Source organism: Asparagus officinalis, chromosome 3 (genome assembly GCF_001876935.1).
Source record: "Asparagus officinalis chromosome 3, Aspof.V1, whole genome shotgun sequence".
Classification (NCBI taxonomy): domain Eukaryota; kingdom Viridiplantae; phylum Streptophyta; class Magnoliopsida; order Asparagales; family Asparagaceae; genus Asparagus; species Asparagus officinalis.
In genome coordinates this window covers 41,428,489-41,450,435 of record NC_033796.1, presented here as the reverse complement: position 1 = coordinate 41,450,435, position 21,947 = coordinate 41,428,489, and the positions used below count along the sequence as shown (strand labels likewise).

At 35.9% G+C, this 21,947-nt stretch overlaps 1 protein-coding gene across 1 annotated transcript; it reads right to left on the bottom strand.

The window, feature by feature from the left end:
* On the bottom strand, positions 11,041-21,577 carry LOC109833918 (probable glucan 1,3-beta-glucosidase A). Its single transcript, XM_020401782.1, has 8 exons — positions 21,330-21,577; positions 21,123-21,242; positions 20,816-21,007; positions 20,553-20,711; positions 13,440-13,606; positions 12,692-12,844; positions 11,674-12,026; positions 11,041-11,315 (listed from the first exon to the last, which is right to left on the bottom strand). The coding sequence occupies exons 1-8, from the start codon at positions 21,519-21,521 to the stop codon at positions 11,128-11,130; spliced, it is 1,524 nt and encodes a 507-aa protein (XP_020257371.1). The 5' UTR covers positions 21,522-21,577; the 3' UTR covers positions 11,041-11,127.

Genomic DNA, 21,947 nt, shown 5'->3' with positions numbered 1-21,947 from the left:
GCTCTTGTCGGTCAGCTCCAAGTACCCGACGCGCTTTTCGGTCAGCTCCAAGTGCCCGACGCGCTTGCCGGTCAGCTCCAAATACCATAAAGAAGCTAACGAGTGCATGAAGCAAGTTAGCAAAACGTACAAGTCAACAAGACAACTAAATACGCAAAACGGCAGAAAGTACAAGTCCGGTAAAAGTAAGAAATGCTAAAAAAATACCTCAAAGGTGATCTACATACTTTCCAGGCACCACGAGATGACCTGCATACTTTCTGGACATCACAAGGTGACCCACACAAATGATTAGACTTTCAACTATGATACGATTCGAATCAGAAAAAAGGTCAAAACATAAAAGTTGTAGGTCTCTTCGTCATCTTTCTAACTCTTCTTGAACTAGCTCAATGAGGTCGGATGAGAGAGTTAAGACCAAAATACCGAAAGCATCACAAATGAGTGTGGGTCACTCCAGAGTGACTCGCGCACTTGCGGGTCACCTCTAAAGAATTGAGATTTTTTACCCTGAACCACATCAAATCTGAAAAGATTAAAATATAAAAGTTGGAGGTCTCTTCATCAACTTTCCAACGCATCTTGAATCACATTAATCCGAGGTCGGATGAGAGAGTTAAAGCCAAAATACCGAAGGCATCACAAATGAGTGCGGGTCACTCCAGAGTGACCCGCACACTTGCAGGTCACCTCAAAAGAATTAAGATTTAGACCCTGACTCAATTCGAATCTGAAAAATCTCAAAACATAAAAGTTGTAGGTCTCTTCGTCATCTTTCAAACACATCTTGAACCAGCTCAATCTGAGGTTGAACGAGAGAGTTAAGACTAAAATACCGAAAGTGCCTCAAAGTGACCCGCACGAGTGCGGGTCACGTCGACCTGACCAGCGCCCCAGTGCTCGAAAACGCGTATTTTGACAATTTTGCGGGATTTTTTCGTTCCAGAGCATCCAATTTGCTGTCATATCATCCCCACACGTATTTAGGCCATTGTCAACTGAAGATAGGATCAAATCCTTTGTTCTTATCCAAATATCCTTCATCCGAGGTCCTATAAATACAAGCCTAATGCCTTCTTTCTCAAGGAAAATGGATCATGAGGGCGAGGTGTTGCTGGATTGAGGAGTCAAAGGAGCATGAATTTACAGCGAAGGCATGTCAGATCCCGACAAACTTCAGCATAAAGAGGAAGGCTTTCGAAGGATCTGAACATGTACTCCCCCGTCTGCTCCTTGAGATTAGACTTGGTCTTAATCTCGAGAAGAGTTACTGATTTCGTTTGGTCGATTTCAGTGCTTCAAACGAATACTTCCTTGGTGAAGTGGAGCTCCGTCAATTTTCTGATAACCGGATCTGATCCGCGGCAGTCCACGGATATCAACATCCCCAGTACAGGCGAAGACCCCATGTAAGCAAGAGTTGATAAACAGTTCTTGTGTTTATTTTCTAGAAAGTTATAATCTTTATTTTTGTTATTTGAATTCATTGTAAACGATCAAAGTTGTAATGAACTCGATGATGAAAACTACTTTTGATGAAAATAGTACTTACCAATATATCTGAGTTTACTATGCCGTCAAAGAGTCCTGGAGTCATCCACCCCTCAGTAACCGGCCAACCTTCGAGATTCCCAGCTCTAATGGGGGACGAAAGACGATTTGTCATGGCAAAAGAGTATGAACAAAATAATGAAATGAGTAGCATCATTAGAGATGGTATATATTGGAGAAGGGAGATTGATGTCATGATTGCCTTGATGAATGCCTTAATGAAAAATTGTACATGAGCTGATAACACATTTTACAAAATAGGCTGCCAGCTCAATGTCATGTGAGTCTCCCTGCTAGTCATGTAAGGGTGGAGGCTTACATGCCAATAAGTAAGCAGCTCATGTGCTCAACGGAAATTTCGGCAGCACTTCGGCAGCACAATAAGAGAGTCAGGTCGCAATAGGAATTCCTGTTTTACAAAAGAAACAAGAACCTTAAGCAAAATACAAATTATCAGTTCTTCCTCTCATCAGTTCTAGGACTGACCTGTCGAGGGAACCTAAATAAGCTATTTACAAATCACACAACCAACGAGATAACCACGTAAAATTGGTTGTCTCGCTGGTTGTGTGATTTGTAACAGCTTATTTAGGTTCAAGTTTGTGGTTTGCGGCTGAATTTGTGCATCCTTTTGAGAGAGGAATTGAGAATAGTTTGAGGGTTTTATTTGTGAGATCTTGTGTGATTGTAAACCCTATTTGTATTCTCTTTTCTCTAGTAGTAGATCTCCTCCCTCCTTGCCCCATGGACGTAAGCAATTTGTCGAACCATATAAAATTAGTTGTCTTGCTATTTGTGTGATTTGTAATAGCTTACTTAGGTTCCCTCGACAGGTCAGTCCTAGAACTGATGATGTGTGATTTGTAATAGCTTACTTAGGTTCCCTCGACAGGTCAGTCCTAGAACTGATGAGAGGAAGAGCTGATATCCCACTTTGTTGAGATATTTTGCTTTTGGTTCTTGTTTCCTTGGTAAAACAGAAATTTCTATTGCGACCTGACTCTCTTGTTATGCTGTCGAAATTTTCGCTACGCACAACAACATATATGTATATCAATATGTGTGTGGGTGTGTATATGTATGTGGGTGTGACAGAGTTCGGAAAAATCTTTTCATGTGAATAACCTATAGCTCAATAATGTATCATTTAAGTCTTAATCTATTCTAATCATAATTATATCATGTCTTAATTCCATGTGAATAACTTATAGCTCAATATTTAATAATAATAATAATATTATTAATAAAATACATGAAATTGCTCTATAGTATTAGTTTGTTGAGGTAAAAAACTAACATGTTCTAATACATAAAGTATTACAAAAAACTTAAAATAATTGACATAAAATCTAAAAAAATTACAATTAACAAACTCAATGTTTCAAAAATTATAGAAACATCCTTAAAATTTTAAATTAAGAAAAAACACCCTAAAATTCTAAAATTTTAAAACTCGCGAAAAACATAGATGAATTCAAGAGATCACCATCAAACACCTAAAAACTTAAATTTTGAAAAAAAAATAAACTTAAAGTTATAGAAATTGTAAAAAAATATTGCGAAAGTTAAAAATTGAAAAAACACTAAAATTTCAAAAACTTAAAACCTATATGTATTAAATCTAAAAATTATCAACAAATCGCTGAAAATTTAAATTTTGTAAAAAACCCAAAGTTTTAACAATTACAAAAAATACTCTGTAAAATTTTAGAAGTACAAGTAATATCCTGACATTTGAAAACTTTCCATCAACATATAAAATATGAAAATTACAAGTACCCAGTTTAAAATTTAAATTTTAAAAATTTCAAAAAACACTCTCAAAGTTTTAAAAATTGTAAAACACACACTCAAAATTTTCAAATTTACAAAAAATGTCAGAAAGTTCAAACCTTAGCAAAAAAAGAGTAATTGTTTGATACTCTTTCATTAAGATATATAAATTTTACTTTCAATTTAAGGTTTATCATCCCTTTTCATCATTTAAAAGTAGCCTAAGGTGATGTTGTAAAAAATAGCAATAAGAATAGAGGAAAATATCCAGTTTGGGGAAAAAATATGAAAAATATGATAGATTAAAAATTAACGTTACTGTATATATTAAAGTAACTGCATATAATTTTACTAATAAGTTAGAGTAGCAAAAATACGTAATGATAGAAGACATAAAATTGATAAAAGACTGTAATGTAGTAGCTTATAATTAAGTGATTATAATTTATAGATACTAATCTTTGATGTCAATAATATTTATACAGTAAAAAAATATAAGAAATTACGTATAGAGAATTTTTCAAAAAGTTCAAAGATATTCTTCAAAAGAATCAAGTTGTTTCCACTTAAAATGTAGAAGTGAGGGAAATAAACCCTAAATATTAGAAATATCCATGAATCACTTGAATTAACATTGATAAAATGCATGTCTATCAAATAAGCACTTATTGAGTTCCCCTTGGATAATGTACTGAACAACTTTATTTTAATCAAAGGAGCATTCTTCATGGAAGATACAAGAAAAATTAGTAAGTATTTTTAAATTTTTATACTTTATTCTTCAAATACTAAAGGAGTAGTAAACTTATTATAAAATTACATATAAATAATCTTGCAAAAAAAAAAAAAAAACTAAAGTGAAGACATTGATCAACTATGTTCTGATAAATAACATGCCAGATAAGAGGAGGGAAATCACTATAATAGACAAAAAAATATACACATGATACTTATTTATAATAATATAAGGAAAATTTAAAATTTAAAATTTTCTTTTTTCTTATACAGTGGCATGATTTTGCGTGTAACTTTATTCAGGGACGTAACAACCAACAAAGGATCAATTCTTAAAGACAAGATCAAAGATAAGTAGGTAATGTTAGACCCTAAGGTCGCTATGAAAGAACCCTAGAGGGGTGGGGGGGGGTGGGGGGTGAATAGGATTTATGCTAATCTAATCCGATTTTATGCCAACTAAAACTGATTAACAAATATATCCTAGCAAGTATGATATGCTACAAGATATGTGTAAGGATATACAATATAAACAAAGGTAAACAATATGATCATGCAACAATGGCGATATAACAATATGCAAGAATTAATGCGCCAATGCTAAACCCAAACACAAGGAAATGATCACGGAGTTCAGATCTTCCGTCCTACGTCTCCGCTCCCCACTCCCGGGGAGAGTCCACTACATAACCAGGTTTGAAAGCCGGAACTTCTCTACACATTCAGTTTTCTAGCTAACCAAAAACTCTACACACTCGGTTATCAAGTCAACCGACAATTCTCACAAATCCTCACAATGTACATACACAAGCTACAACCTCAAGTGTTGGTCCTCACATATCGACTCCCTCAAGTGCTCAGAATTATCACCTCTCACTAGGCCACCGACGTCACTCCTCTCGGTATCGACTCCGTCCTCACCACACACTCCTCTCGGTGTACAAGTGTATTACAAAGTGAACTTCACAAATTAAGCACAACAAATGATTGTTCTCTAAACAAGGTGAGAACTCAATTAGGCTCAACTCAATGTTACTATCTCTCACAACCCCAAATATATTATGAATGCAAATACAATAAGCTCAAGTGGGTGTGTGTAACAATGAGATTAATCAAATCTAAACTTAATATAAAACTAGCTTTAATAAGATGATAATCAAACAAATAAATATAAAGCTAGAAAAGAGTTTAGAAAACTTCTTAATAGATGACAAGAGATGGAGGAAGAATAGTTATATGCTCAAACTCTAATAGATGATCTCCTCAAGCTCTTGTGGAATTGATTTCACAAACTCAAACTCTCAATTGCTTAAAAGCTTCTTAAACAAACTTAAACCAAACTTAAACCGTTGTTGAACTTGATTAAAACATTTTCTTAGTTGTATATGAAGGATGAGAGCAAGGGGGTATATATATCCACCCAAAATCTCAACCAAAACCCAACTAAAAAGACAAAAAAGCCTACAGAAAACACTGCTGGAAACTAGCCGTTACTGTGCAACGGCTCTTTCATAAGTCAACTTATGAGTCGACTAATGAGTCGGCTTATATGAGTCGACTAAGCAGAAGAAAAATCATAACTCTACTGTACTTCGTGAGTCGACTTATGAGTCAACTCATGAGTCGATTAAAGAGTCGACTAAACATGCACAAACCTGAAGTGCACAGAAAAACTCAACTTTAAACTGGGTTTAAAAATATCAAATAAATTCCAAAAATTATGAAACTTTGGAAGATGATTGTAGACATGATAATAAACATGTTACAAAAACTGGTTTTTAAAAAGGACCTCCCAAATAAGAAATATTATTATTTTTCAAAATAGTCCAAAACATAAAAATACGAACACATGAGTTTTTTCATTTTAGCTTAACCATGTTTTGAAACTTTACAAAATGATTTTGTAGACTTAATAAAAGATGTATATGATTATTGTTAAGTCTATAAACCAAGAAAACAATATTTTCACAAAAATACTTGTTTTGCAAACTTTCAAAATAATAAACATGTTTTCATTGAACTAAATAAAATTGATATTGATGAAATCATATGTAAGCATATAAACATGAAACAAAAAAGTATTTTCCAATTATATTCAATTGTTTCATATTTAAACTTAAAAAACCAAAACAATAAATATGAAAGATGTAATTTCATATTTATATAAACTTAGAAACAAAAACATGTATGTATACATATACCTATATATACCAAAACTAAATTGTGTATATATATATATATATATAACTATGTATATACAAGGAAATATATATATATATATATAACTATATATATACAAGGAAACCAATATAATGTGTGTGTATATATGATTGAGCTTAAAGTACCAACACACATAATATAAACCTAAACTAATGTTACCCAAGCTTAATCTTGATCTTCATTGTATCTCAACTTGGTAAACTTGGATGAGGCTTAAACTTGGATCTTCAACTTTGAATAACAAGTCTTCAACCACTATTCTGCCAACCTTCATTTGATATGATCGTTATGGCGCAATCCATCCATCCTCCAACTTATTGTTTGTCTACAATAAATAACATTTGATATGATCGTTATGGCGCAATCCATCCATCCTCCAACTTATTGTTTGTCTACAATAAATAACAAAATACAAACACTAGACAAATAATATTAGATGTAAATTATTTGTTAAATCATCATTAAAACAAGAAGGCCAACAAGTAATAGCACTATCGGATTTCAAGATTTCTAAATATAAAGGTAACACATTAATAAAATTCTTACTAAGGCTAATAAACATAAAATTCACCTTATAGATCTATCTCAAATTTGTACAAGAGATATGCATGTCATGGTAAATTGCATTAATAACATTTATCAATCCAAATACAACTTAGTGAAAAAAAGAGAATAGTAAGTAAACCAAATAAACATCCATATAATCAATAAATAAAAAATATAATATTTTTACACTAATATGCAGGACTCAGTCAGAACAAGCTACCAAGACAATAATATCTCCATCAAGGCTCTTTACAAAATGCAACATGAGTTTAAATTACTATTAATGCAATCATCAAAGATTCAGAAGACGCATAAGACCTACTTCTAAATTTGCATAATTAAATCTAACAATAATTTACTAATATACAAACATATCATTGGGCCTTTAATGTAAAAATAACTACCATTTATAATAGAATTGAGTTGTAGTTCTATGCTTGTAAATGCTGCAACAAGAAGATGGTTAGAGATATTAATAAGGAGCATCCAAATGATAAATATTGCAGAATCGCTAATGACGTAGTATAAATGTTAAGTAATATCGCTTCTTCATGAAATAAACATGTCAAAATCTAATATTAACATTATAATATAAGGCAAATTAACAATGAAAGATACATGTATTTTGTTCAGATCTTCTTGAAAAATGAGTAAAATGGTACTTTATTTTATGCACAATAGTGACTCTTGTTGGATGTATAGCAAAAGAATTTATTACAGAGAAAAAAGAAGTAAATCTTAAAATTATTGAAGTAATAAATTAGAAACACAAAAAATTTCATAGAATTCTTCAGGAAAAATAAAGGTGGAGAATGGTTGATCTCAACTAAAATAAATAAATAGAAGGAATAAAAGATACCATTTTTCTGAATATTTTATAGAATAGTTTAAAATTTTGAGTAAAAATAGAAATCTTTAGAAGGAATTTCATGAACTTTATTTTAAATATTTTTATATGCCTATGTGGATGCTTTCATCTCATAAAAGTACACTAGAGTTAATATTAATTTTTAGTTTATGATTTCTTATGAAGTCTATTAATGATTAGGAATAAACTCCATGTTCTCTTTTATGTCATTTTTAGACCAATAATCAATCATTTTGGCTTATTAGCCTTAATTATTAGTGTTTCTTTTATAACACTATTTTAAAAGTTTTTTTTACTTTTCCAACACTATACTTTATCAGGTCAAGCTCGGTTTCATGTCAGTCTAAATAACATGATAATTCAAATTAGCTTCGGGTTATATTGTTACTTGTCAGTTTAATTAACAACTTGAAAATCTAAAATAGATGTAGATCATTCGAACAAATATCAAAGAAAATAAATAATCATAGTGTTAAAGTTTAAAGACATAAGTGAGCAAAAACCATCAAAGTAGAACCGAGGAACAAAATTTAGTAAATAATTAAACCAAAAATATTTAATCATGATATTTATGCACGTGCATAAAATCTAGTGTGTGTGTATATATATTTGTAGTATGCATTCATCAAGGGTCATTGCGTGATTCTCACATTTAAAAGTTGGTCTTATATAAAGCAATGTTTTCCACACGATTGATAAAAGGTATGAGTTAAGATGAGAAACTTGAAAGTCGATCCCCTTGCTTCTTGAGATAGAGGACTTGCTCTTATTTATTAGAAATGTTGTTCGTATAATATCTCTTGTTTAAGTAATAGCAAACTCTCATTTGCTACTAATAATTATTTAAGATGATATATTTTAGGTATTAACAGGTATACAAGAGACACGAGTCGAAACAATGGAAAAATCAACATGAATGTTGATTTTAGCCTTCACAATGTTGATGCTCAGGATGCAACCATTGATGGATATTAGTCAGTCGATGGATTATAATGCACAATTAAAGAACAATCGAAGCATGATTTAGCACCATCGATGGACTACAGTGACCCATCAATGATAAGCTATACCATCAATGGTCTACATGAACATTCGATTAATTCTAGAAACCAGAATTTGAATTATCGATGGACTATAGGGTAACCATCGATGGTGAGCTGGGTATCATTGATGGTCACCATCGATGGTCGTGCTTTATTATCGATGATGATGGCAGATTTATTGATTTCATCTCAACTATTCGTTGACCCCTTAAATCTTGAACTTCTACAATGATTCTTATATCCCTTTCCTTTATTATTGAAGGCTATATAAGATAGAAAGAGATCAGATTTTGGAGGGTTTCATGCTTTGAGAAATAGAGAAATTATTCTAGGGGTTTGATAAAGAAGTTGATTTGTGATTTCAATCCCCAAAGCCTAGTCAAACTCTTTCTTGTTGCGCTCGGCATTTAAGGATCATCCCAATGAGAAGAGTAGCTCTTCGCGTTCAACATCATCATCGCCTATTCATCGATCTTCGCTTATATTTTCTGAAGAACAGTTTGCTTAAAATGGCTGTAAGATCTTTTAATTTATGCTTAAATAGTTTGGTTGGTTTTATTTTGTTTTTAAGGTGTACTCAAACTGGTGATAATTGAGGGTTAGGGTTAGCTAGGGCTAGGTATTTTACTTATCTGTGAGAAGTTAGATTAGACAACTAGTTTCAGGTAGATTTTAGAGTGCGGTCTTTTTAAGCCTACTAAATTAGATTATAATTCAGGTAAACTCTGGTCATAGTGAGGAAGACCCTTTGTGAGAAGAAAGAGTGGATGCAAGATATCTATCTGAACTACTATAAAAATCTTACGTGTTTTCTAGTTTGAACTTTCGTTCTTATATATATTATTATTATCTTTGCTGCATACTCTATGTTTTAGTTAAAATATAAGGCAAAACCTATATTCTAAACACCCCCCCATTCCCCCAAAAAAAAAACAACCCCCCCCCTCCCCCCCTCCCCCCCCCAAGGCTTGCATTCGAATCCAAAACATTGTTAACACTTTGGCACAAATGCACGCATAGACAGTTGCGTTTTGTATTGCAAGTAAGAAACACCAAAAACAACTAATGATGAGACAAGGCAAAACCTTTAAAGGTTGGGCTGTACTCGAACTTAATCTGTGTGACCTTGAACGACATGTTTAACAACTTCAGAGAATGGTAATATGATTTATCATGCTCACATGTTGGGAATAATATTGTTTGAGAAAAACTGAGCATATTTTTTAGACCAAAAGACCCCTAAACCAAGAAATTTTATTTGGACCCACCCTCTTATTCGATCAAAAAATATAGCCAATTAATGTACCTCAAAGCTGAGTCAAGATTAATCCTAACTTGTTTTGAGGAGGTTGCCAAACTAATCACCCACATAATACTTTTCCATCCTAATCTTACTATGAAAGAATCTAGATTCAATTATGAAAAAATATATAAAGTTTACTAGTAAAAATAACATATAAGATGTTTCATACAAACACTCATAACTTATACTAGTCACTTTGGAGGTTAAGTTTCATAAAATCTCCAAGGAGTTTGGGTGTTCTTCACTTTTCAAAAAGAATTTCGATTTCACTAACCCCTATTAAAAAAATTAGGAATTTCAAGAAATTCCCAAAATGTTTACTTTTTCAGTTAACCCCGTAATGGTATAACATAAAATAACATTAATTTATACTTTTGAAGGACAAATCACCAAAAATAAAATTTGGGGATCGGGAGCTTCGACCTGGGAGCGAATGCGAGAAGAGAGAGAACGAAGTGTTAAAACATAGTTAGCGTGAAAATATAAAGAGGACATGAGGAATTATTATTTTTCTTTTTTTTAAAAAGTAGGCATATTTTGGTTTTTTGACAACACCTTATTTGCAGACGTCACAACTAACAATGCTAGTTTTTGATTTGTATGACAAATTTATTGGAGGTTAAGTGAAATTTTCAAACATATGCAAATTAAGTGAAAATGACAAAATTTATTGGGGATTTATGAATTTTACCCTAAATTGGACGATGAGAATCCAACATATATTGAGGTCATGAATGTGACATATCCATGTGTGATATCTAAGCTTTAATAAGATCATTTCCTAAAGAAGAAATAAAAAAAGGATCATTTCCAGATCCTAAAAAGTTATGAAATTTTCTTTTGTGTTTTTTGTTGGGGACAGGTTGTCTAATGCCACCCTATCTTATTGCCAAATAATGTTAGGGCACACCCCCTAACACCACTCTTCAACTTCCCTCTTGGAATCTAATAAATTTAATATTATTTCATCTAAAAAATGAAAATTTATTACAATTGGAACATTGTATTTATTCATGAAGATTACTTAAATCCATTTTATCCATGGTTAGTCCTATTAACCATCAAATTCTATCCATCCAGATGTTTGCTTATGAAGTGATTTTAATGTATCCATTAGTAATCATCCACTCTAAGCTCCAATGATTCTGCACACTCTTCAGGTTCCAATAAGCCCATCCAAAACTAGCCCGCCCAAATACATCCAACTCCGTTGTTGCAAATCTTCGATAATCCTCCTCTGTTGCATTGTTCACTTTCCACTCTACCACCCATTCCCCTGAAATCAAAAGAAATACAATAATCAAATATCATATTATTATCATCGATCCAGACTAAAAAGGGTTAGTCGAACATAGACCCCTTATGGGACATCATTTTGGACTTGTTACTGATGTAGTTTTTCATTTTAGAAGGTAGATACCCAAGATGAACTTTTGACTACGTACCCTTAGGTAGATTAGATAAATAATTTTACTTGGGAGTTAATATCTATCAAAAGTTCATCCAAGGTATAAAGACTCAAATGTTTAACTCAGATGGTCTATCTGCTAGCTAAACTGAAACAACGGTACTAAAGGAGGCCTATTTGTGATTCTTAATTAACCCAATATTAAATAATTTATTTTTGTACGTACCGACTAAAACGAGTGGACTACCGTTAGATGAATCAACTCTGCTTAGTTCTGCAGCAATGTTATTATTCACATAATTGATGTTTTCTCGAACACTTAGCCCATTGAAATTGCTCCTATAGACATTATAATAATGCACGTCAATTACGGAACCCTGTAAGACGCTAGCAAACTGAACCAGCTCCGTTTGAATCCCTGAGAGGCGATAGCCCATGATCACGTACGCATTGATTGTGTATTTGCGAACAACATTGTACCCATCTTGGTAGTATTTCTTCAAGGTGTCTAAGGTGACTCCGGGTGCTTGAGGTTCATTGAGTAGCTCCATTGCTAGAAAACTGGGGCTATTTGCGTACCTAAGAAAATGTAAATAGCAATTGTAATAAGTCCAAAATAGACATCTAGTATGGTTAATTGCAGATAGACCCCTTTTTTGAACTTATTAACCCTCTAAGTTTTATCTTTGCAAATTGACTCTCTTGAGTGGAAGTTTCTAACTTGTTTACCCATAGAGACCTCCGAGGGTAAAAGAGTCAAAAAAAAATCACTCAAGAGCAATGGCGGATTTAAATTTTGTCTAGGGGGCCCAACTGCACTCCTGGAAATTTTAAGAATCACATATATGCTCTTGTAACATTTAAAGTCGGTCTGGCCCCCATAAATTTTAGAAATTGCATCCTAACCTATCTATAAATACTAATATAAGTTGGTAGCAAAGTAAATTAGCTCATTGAAGAGTGGAGACTCGATTTACTTTTCAGCAATCAAAGTCAAACGGAGCTGATAAAGTATACAAATGCATTCCTATCAGGTACTATAGTTTTATAATATTATATTTTCCTTTTTCAGTTAATAGATACTTGTTATCCCTCCTAAATGAAATTTTTCTGGATCTGTCATTGCTCAAGAGAGTATATCTGTAAAAATAAAGCTAGAGGAATAGCAAGTTTAAACATCATACAACATGGGATCTAGTGGCAATTAATCCCATCTAGTGTGGGATTAATGAATTAAGGGTTACCTGTTGGTGAGGAAGTCTATCACTGTGATAGTTTGAGCTATGGTGTCATCAGTGCCCCATTCTTGTGAGCCGTCCCTTGATGCACTATGTTCAAACTTGTTTTGTGATCCTGGAGCAGCATGGAGATCGATGATGACTTTGAGGTTATATTTTCTGTAAATTGCATGAATATAGAGGTCAATTTTAATAAATAATTTAGGATAAATTTCATATAACCATCCATACCTTGGCCCATTTTGAGGACCCCCTTGAACTTTAAAAATGTCATTTAACACGAACAACTTTGGACGTACCACATACTTCTCTAAATGTTTGCAGTTTTTTAAAGGTGCTCCCCTAACTATGTTACATGTTTATTTTTTAAATAACATTGAAAATTAGGGACCATAAAGGCATACTTACTTTTTTACTTCTTGTAAACCAATGTAAAAGTTTGAGGATTACAATTTTTATGTTCTAACATGCTTATGCAGGTTAAGATTTCTTTTCATGAGTTTAAATCAGAGCTATTTTATGCAATGATATATTTTAGAAAAACTGTAATGTGTGATCAATTGAACTTGAAACTGAATTCTTCTGATTCCAATTTAAAGTACCTTCCTTTGCACCAAAGTTTTAATGAAAGTTGAGAGTTTCAACCCTTTACTCTTAACGTAAATCTTGCACATATGCTCCTTACTATATAATCTATATATGGTGAGTGTAAAAGAGATATATAGGAAGAAAACCTTTAGACTAATATACTTACTCTGCCCATGAGAAGGCGCGGTCCAAAATTTGCAATGAACCCTCAACAAAGGGCCATGGAGTAGGATTAATGGCAATCCACCATCCAACTGGGATCCTCACGGCATTCAACCCATTATGAGATATAAACTTAAAGTCTTCTTCTACTATAAAGCTGTTCCAATGCTCCTGTATCAATATAAAGTTGACTATTCAACACATTTTGTAGAGTTGACTATTCAAGGCAACAACACCAATGACAAGGTTAGCCAAATTTGACTTGCCAATTTTAACAAAATCACATCATTTTAAGTTGACCACTAAGTTTCGCAAGGTTAGCCAAATTTGACTTGCCAATTTTAACAAAATCACATCATTTTAAGTTGACCACTAAGTTTCGTCAAAAGTTGAGATCATAGAAGGTCAATTTTAACAAAATCACATCATTTTAAGTTGACCACTAAGTTTCGTCAAAAGTTGAGATCATAGAAGGTCGACTACTTGAAGCCCGATAAGAAATACAATTTCATCTTTTTCTTTTAATAATAATCATATGCTAGTTAATTCTGTACTACTTTTGTATTTCCTTTAAATGAAAATTATAAGTCCAGTGCTTTTTATTAGATAAATAGCAAAAAATTACAGAGAAATTGGCGAATTACAGGAAAATCGAAGCTGGCAATTTGGTTGCAGGCCGGTTGACCGAGGGGATTTTCCCGGTCGACCGGATTCGTGCACATTATAGGCTGAGTTTTTTAGCTCTCTGACCGGTCGACTGCAGGCTCATTCCCGGTCGACCGTGACTCGGTTTTGGGCTCAGTTCGGTTTCCTGGTTGGTTTTGGATATACTGTTTGATATAAATAGAAACACACGTTTCTAGGGTTGGGAGCAGAGGATTTTGTCATAGAAAGGAGAGACTTTTGAGCACTTTGAGAGGGTGATATTGTGAGGAAGTTGAGAGCTTTGGTTAGGGTTATATTTGAGTTATTTTGTGAGTTGTAACCCGTTGTATTTCTTCTGCATATAGTAAAATCTCCTCATCCTCTCCCCGTGGATGTAGGCAATTGCCGAACCACATAAATCTCTGTGTTTGGTTTGATTTATGTCGTATTGTGGTGGATTGCACTCGTGTTTTTGATTTGGTTCCCTTCTCTCATCGCACACCGACTCGTTTGGTTGTCGAGCACGCTTCCGCACGGCGTGCAGCAATTGATATCAAAGCTCTAGGGTTTCAGATTTAGGGTTTTGCATTGGGTGGAGGAAGATTCGTTTTTTGGAAGCTTGGTTCTTAGAGTTCTAGGCATCGATGGAGATAGCGTTGTGGAATTGCCGGTTTGAGATTTCGCTTTCCTCGTATGGTTAGGAGATCTATTTGGAATCCGATCTAGGGTTCAGTTGGGTAATTTCTCAATTTCTATCAAAGTTTGAATCTTTCTTTTCAATTTGGAGTTATGTAAGCATGGGAGAAGAAGTTGGTGAAAGCAGCAAGACGATGACGAGTACAATTCAGATTGGATTACAGAACACTAAGATTAGTGTGGTGAACGAAAATATCAATTTTGATTTGTAGATGAGCGACATACAGAACGCTCTCAATGCTCAAAACTTGGAAGAGACCATTATGATCCATGAGAGGCCACCGAAATACGACGAGGCGATATGAGACAAGATGAATAGGAACGCTTGTGGGGTGATCAGGTCTTGTTTCTAACAAGAGCCGAAATACGATAAGATTGGTGTGACGTCTACGATAAAGATGTGGGAGAATCTTAACAACAAGTACCTTACGAAGAGTGTTGAGAATCGGTTGCACTTGCTGCGGAGATTATTCAGATTCCAGATATCCAGGAGCACCTCACTTGCGGCTCTTGTGAACAACTATATTAAGTTGTTGTCGAACTTGGCGAATGTGGATGAGAAGATAACGGACAAGTACAAGGCGATTATTTTTTTAGGCTCCTTACTGGATGAGGAGTATGATACCTTCATGCTCACTTTGTTGAATGTGAGATCTTCCATCACCTACAGTGAAGTGACTAACGCATTAATGAATTACGATTTGAGGAGGAAGGATAAAAAGACTTCACGTGCTAGCACTTCAGGAGAGGCCTTGTCGATGAGAGGTAGAAGTCCATATCCGAGAGGTGGTAATAAGAACATGTCAAAGTCAAGGGGCCACCACCAGTTAGCGAAGAACCAATGTGCATTTTGTAATGAACAATGATATTGGAAGAGAGATTACCAGAAGCTCAAGGAGAAGGAGAATAGCAAGAAAAATGGCCCGAAGGACAATGAGGTGAACATCGCGAGAGGTGATGATTCCGATGATTCGTGCTTTTCTCTATTGATTACTCCAGAAGTGAACTATGTGGATGTATCTGATTAGATGCTTGATTCTGGTGCTACTTATCATGTGACACCCCGACGAGATTAGTTTGCATCATTCGAGAAACTCGATGGGGGCGTGGTAGTCATGGAAAATGATCAAACTTATGATATTTGTGGGATAGGTACCGTCAGGATACGAATGCACGATAGAATAGTTCATAAATTGAATAAATTGAGATTTGTTCCTCAGTTGAAGAAGAATTTTATTTTAGTTGGAGCTTTGGAGGCGAAGGGATTCAATGTGACCTTTGAGAATGCTGTAGCGAAAGTTACTAAGGGATCTTTGGTGGTGATGAAGGGAGTTCGCAGTAGAAATTTGTATTATCTGAAGGGGAGCACCGAGATTGGTCAGGTAGCTTCAGCTATTTCAGAGGTGGGCGGAGAAGGCTTTGGCACTATAGGTTGGAGCACATAAGTGAAAAGTCACTGCAAGCTTTGTGCAAGCAGGAACTATTAAAGTGAGCCAAGAGTGGAAAAGTTGAGTTCTGTAAGTATTATGTTCTTGGTAAGAAAACAAAGGTAAAGTTTGGGACAGCCATCCATAGGACTAGGAACATCTTGGACTATGTGCACACAGATATTTGGGGTCCCACCAAGACGACATCACTTGATGGTCGACATTAGTTCGTCACGTTTGTAGATGATTATTCTAGGCATTGTTGAGTGTACACTATGACAAAGAAGAGTGAAGTCCTAGAGATATTTGTTGAGTGGAAGAAGAGATTGGAATTGCAGACTGGGAGAAAGATCAAGACGTTGCGATCCGACAACGATGGCAAGTATACTTCTGATCCCTTTCAGCAGCTATGTCAAGACGAGAGCATAGAGATGCCCTTCACAGTTAGTTACAAACTGCAACAGAATGGGGTGATAGAAAGGTTAAATCAGTCTTTGGTGGAGAAGATCCGATGTTTATTATCGTAGAGTGATTTAGAGTAGATTTTTTGGGCTGATGCACTTTCTTATGCGAGCCACCTCATTAATAGGCTACCTTCATCTACGATTGGGAGGGAAACCCTTATAGAGATATGGTCGGGAGAGCCAGCACACGATTACAATCAGCTTAATGTATTTGGGTACCCTACATTTTATCATGTTAGAACAGATAAATTAGAACCTCGAGCTAGGAAGGCTATATTTGTAAAATTCAAGCGTGGTGTCAAGGGATACAAGCTTTGGTATCTAGTTGATAAGAAAATTGTGCTGAGTAGAGATGTCACATTCGATGAGGCTTCTATCTTGAAGCTTCCCAGCTCTCATCAGGTGGAGAGCGACCCGACAGTGAAGACATCATAGTTGGTGGAGATTGATGCGACTTCACATTATCCAGATGAGATCATATCCATTAGAGTGCCAACTGAGGTGACGTCAGACAAACATAGTGATGATTTGGAGAATACAGGTGTTTTCGGTGAAAGTTGATTTTATTATTTGGGAACTCATTACAATCGTTTATCGACTTAAAACAAGTTCAAAAGAGTGAGCCTTTTTATAAGACTTCTCTTACACAAATAAAGTAAAAAGATTACAACTCTCTCTTAAAACAAATACAGAGGACGTTTATCACCCGCTGCTTCGCGTGGGGTCTTTACCTGTGCCGGGGACGCGTTAGTCTGTAGACCATCGCGAATCAGATCCTGTTGACAGATTGATGATCAAAGCTCTTACTTCACAAAGGAAGTAATCACAGAAGTAATAATCTCGACCAAACAAGATCACGACTCTGATCTCAAACCAAGTTTGAACAGGAGGAAATGTGAAACAGGCCTCAGATCTCTCGAACTTTCCTTCTTTATGCTAAAGAACTGCGCTAAGATCCGTTAAGCTCTCTGAAATTCGTGCTCCACTCTTCAATTTGACTGCACCTCACCCTCTGATCTCAGATCCCCGCAAACAAAGGCCCTAGGCTTGTATTTATAGGCTTTAGTTGCAGCGCTTTAGGATAGGAATTGATAATTTGACCTTATCTGCAGATAATAACCACTTAACCATATTTAGGGATAGCTTCAAAATAGTTGGGAGGATCTGAAACAGAAGAATCCCGCGAAAATCGTCAAAAGCCATCAAAATAACGCGTTTTCAGTGTTTTTGGGCGCGAGCAACCTCACGGTGGCTCGACACTGTGCAAACCACCAAATGGTAGCGGCCGATCGCGTGAGCAGCTATTGGTTGGCGCATGGATTTGGACTGGCTCTGGGCCTACGCGAGCCACAAGTGGTGGTAGTAGCCATGAGGCCACCATAATGGTGCGCTCGTCACATGCGACAACTTATTTGGTGGCTCGTCGTCCATGCGAGCCAATAACTTGTCGGGAGAGTCATTTTGATGCGACTTGGCCGTCTGGGGCTTTTTCGGTTCGTTCGGGTTAGACTTATTTCGCTGATATGCGCATTTCGTTGTTTCGTTGACTTATCTGCTTCACCGATTCGCTTCATGTATTTTGTTAACTTGGAGGTGACCGGTGAGCTTGTTGACCGCTTAGAGTTGGCCGGTGAGCACGCGAGCTTGTTGCAATGTCATTAGTGATTCACCGCTTTATTGTTTCGACGACTCGTCGTCTTGAGTTATGTTCGGGACCTATAGGAAATTTTTGACACCTACAACATGTACAGTTGAGTAGGATCAGGGACCGACAGCTGAGATTCAGGATTCTATTATGATTCGGAGACAGAGGAGAGACATGCGGATACCAGCTAAGTATACAGACACAGTTATTGTGTATGCACTTCCGATGGAGAGTGTCGATAAGATGGTTCCTACTACATTCAGAGAGGCCGAGCAGAGTTCAGAGGCTGATATGTGACAGGAGGCTATGCAGGAGGAGATATAGTCTCTTCATAGGAACGACACATGTGAGCTTGTCGAGCTTCCAAAGGGACGGAAGGTTATTGGTTACAAGTGGGTGTATACGAAGAAGGAGGGTATTGAAGGCACTCCCGTGAGATTCAAAGCTAGGTTGGTTATGAAGGGCTATGCATAGGAGAAATGTATTGATTATAATGAGATTTTCTCTCCAGTGGTAAAGCATTCTTCGATTCGGATTTTGCTAGCTTTGGTGGCATAGTATGGTTTGGAATTAGATCAATTGGATGTGAAAACAATATTTTTTCATGGTGATCTTGATGAGGAAATTTATATGACTCAGCCATTGGGATTCCGACCTACAGGGAAGGATAAATTAGTTTGTAGATTGAATAAATTGCTATACGGTTTGAAGCAATCTCCTCGACAATGGTATAAACGATTTAATAGATTCATGATCGGTTATTCGTACATTAGGAGCCAGTTTGATCCTTGCGTGTACTATCGTAAGTTGAATGGAGGTGTGTACATTTACTTATTATTTTATATTGATGACATGTTAGTTGCTTCTACTTCTAGATCCGCGATTGATAGATTAAAGATTCAGCTTTCGAGCGAGTTCTAGATGAAAGATTTGGATGAAGTGAAGCGCATTTTGGGGATGTAGATAGGCAGAGACAGAGACAAGGGTAAATTTTGTTTAACACATGTGGCTTGTTTGAAGAAAGTTCTACAACGGTTCAATGTGAGCATGGAAGCCAGTTTGTGTACTATTGGGAGCCCATTTGAAGCTTTGAGCTAAACTTTTACCGAAGACAGTTGAAGATCTAGAGTTGATGTCAAAGACTCCATATGCGAGCGCAGTTGGAAGTTTGATGTACGCCATGGTTTGTACAAGGCCAAATTTTTCACAGGCAGTGAGCATGGTTTCGGGATACATGCATGACCCAGGTTCGGGTCATTGGGATGCTGTGAGATGAATTTTGAGATACATTCGAGGTACTCTTAACGTTAGTTTGGTTTTTAAGCAGGACACTAGCGGTGGGCAGCTATGTATTGGATACGTAGATTCGGATTACGCTAGAGATTTGGATAAACATCGGTCTACTTCGGGATATGTGTTTACTTTGACCCGTGTGACGGTATGTTGGAGATGCACCTTGCAGTCTACGGTGTCTTTGACGATGACGGATGCAGAGTATATGGCGACTATAGAGGCTGTTAAGGAGACAATTTAGCTTCAAGGACTTTTGGAGGATTTTGGTGTTTCGCAGCGATCCGTCATCATTTATTGTGATAGCATGAGTGCTATCTATTTGGCGAAGAATCATGTCTTTCATGTGAGGACGAAACATATCAATGTTCGTTATCACTTCGTTCAAGATGTTCTTTAAGATAGGGATGTGGAGCTCGTGAAGGTCCACACAAAAGATAATCCAGCCGATATGCTCAAAAAGATGGTTCTGAGCAACAAGTTTAATCATTATAGAAACTTGTTGCAAATTCGTAATTGTTGAGGTCGTTCGCGGCCATTTGGATGAACTACGGGCGGCTTGATCCCTTGAGAGAGGGGGTACGTAGGCAACCATATTGGTGCAGTCAGATTTGGTGAGACGACGTAGTGGTGCTCATGTTTGGTGTCAGCTCAGTTTTGGAAAAACTTCACCGAGGTGGAGAATTGCAGAGAAATTTGCGAATTACATGAAATTCGAAGCTAGCGATTTGGTTGTAGGCCGGTCGACCACGAGGACTTTCCGGTGTGAGGGAGTTGAAAGCTTTGGTGAGGGAGTTGAAAACTTTATTTGACCTTTGATATGATAAAAAGTTTTTTATTTTTGGGTCGCTAATTTATTTTTAGTCAATTATATACTGTAAAAACATGTAAGTTTTATAGACTCCTTGAGATGCAAATAAAATTTAACGATAACAAAATAAGAAACGTACTCTCAAGACCGGTGTAGCTTTCTCGGTTCCATAACCGTTGGTTATCTGAAACTCCCCTTGCAGTTTCCCCACAATGTTTATCAGGAACACAGATGGATCATCATTCCCCCAATTTGTGCTGTCTCCATAATCAACTGTCACTAGTACATCCGTTTTCGCCTAATCACCACAATAATCACATATATAACATTCTAACATGAATAATTATTAAACTATAATTAACCGAAAAACAGATTAATTAGTGGCAGCGATCAATCAAGCACCTGTAGGAAGGATCCATTCGGTGCTTTGATCCGCACCCGACTCGAGTCATTTGCATTCCTAACGATCTCAAATGTCTCAGATGGATCCGATGAGTCCGAAACTGCGACTACATCGGTTCCTCCTCCATCGAGTCCCATGAATTGACCGTTAAAAACCCGAAATTGGAAAGTGTTCTCCGTTATGCGCCATAACTAGTCATAACGAACAATACAAAATGAAAAACATCACATATTAGTTATATATGAAAACATATTAATGCATAGAATCATTATAAATATGGAAAAAAAATGATAACAAATTAATTACTTTGAATGTCTCCCATCCAGAAGCAGATGATCGATTGGCTACGATGATAGTTCCGCCGCCACTCTCCGCACATAGATATTTATTTTGCGTGACTGATTTCAATTGTAGCTGAGTCCCATCCTAGTATAGTCAACACATACAAGATTATAAGTTACATTACATTAAAGGCTAATATTTCTGAACATAATTTCTTGGACTTAAATGTACCAAGAAATCCCCGTTGGGTATTCCATCGAAGAGGCTGGGCTTGATCCAGCCCTCAGTGACGAGCCAGCCTCCAAGATTCACAGCTCTAATCTTGGACATTGAAGGAGATGGGGGAGTAGCTCTTGATGCATGAGATGGGGATATTATTATAAACAAAGGCAGAAAATAGAGAAGAAAATTAGATAACTTCATGATTCTTTACTCCCCTCTTACTCCTAGCCTTTTTTTCTGAGGAGGAGAGTTGTAGTGTGAGACTGTGAGAGGTAAGCTAATCAATGGGTGAGCAATATATAGGCGTTTGTGACTGGGACTGAGACTGTGACTGTGACTGGGAGCTGTTCTCAAATGTATTAAATTGGGGTTTAATATTTATTATCTTAATTAAAGATGATGTTTTTTCTACATGAACATAGTTTGTACTTGAACCATATCTCTTACGTTAATGTCCACATCAGGAAAGATGTGCATATTCCATCCGTATAAGTTGAGTATTGCTGTTTTTTTATGGAAGTATTGGTGTTTATTTAAAGGCTAAATTGGTTTGTGTATGTGCTTTGAGTTGTGTTGGTCTTTGCATCTCCAAAGTTGACCAGTTAATAAAATGCTTGGTTTATGTTT

Coding starts and splice junctions, on each gene's coding strand:
- LOC109833918 (XM_020401782.1), bottom strand. CDS start 21,521: ATGAAGTTATCTAATTTTCTTCTCTATTTTCTGCCTTTGTTTATAATA. Junction 21,008..21,122: donor CTGGATGGGAGACATTCAAA/GTAATTAATTTG, acceptor CGTTATGACTAG/TTATGGCGCATAACGGAGAA. Junction 11,316..11,673: donor TAGTCCACTCGTTTTAGTCG/GTACGTACAAAA, acceptor TTTTGATTTCAG/GGGAATGGGTGGTAGAGTGG.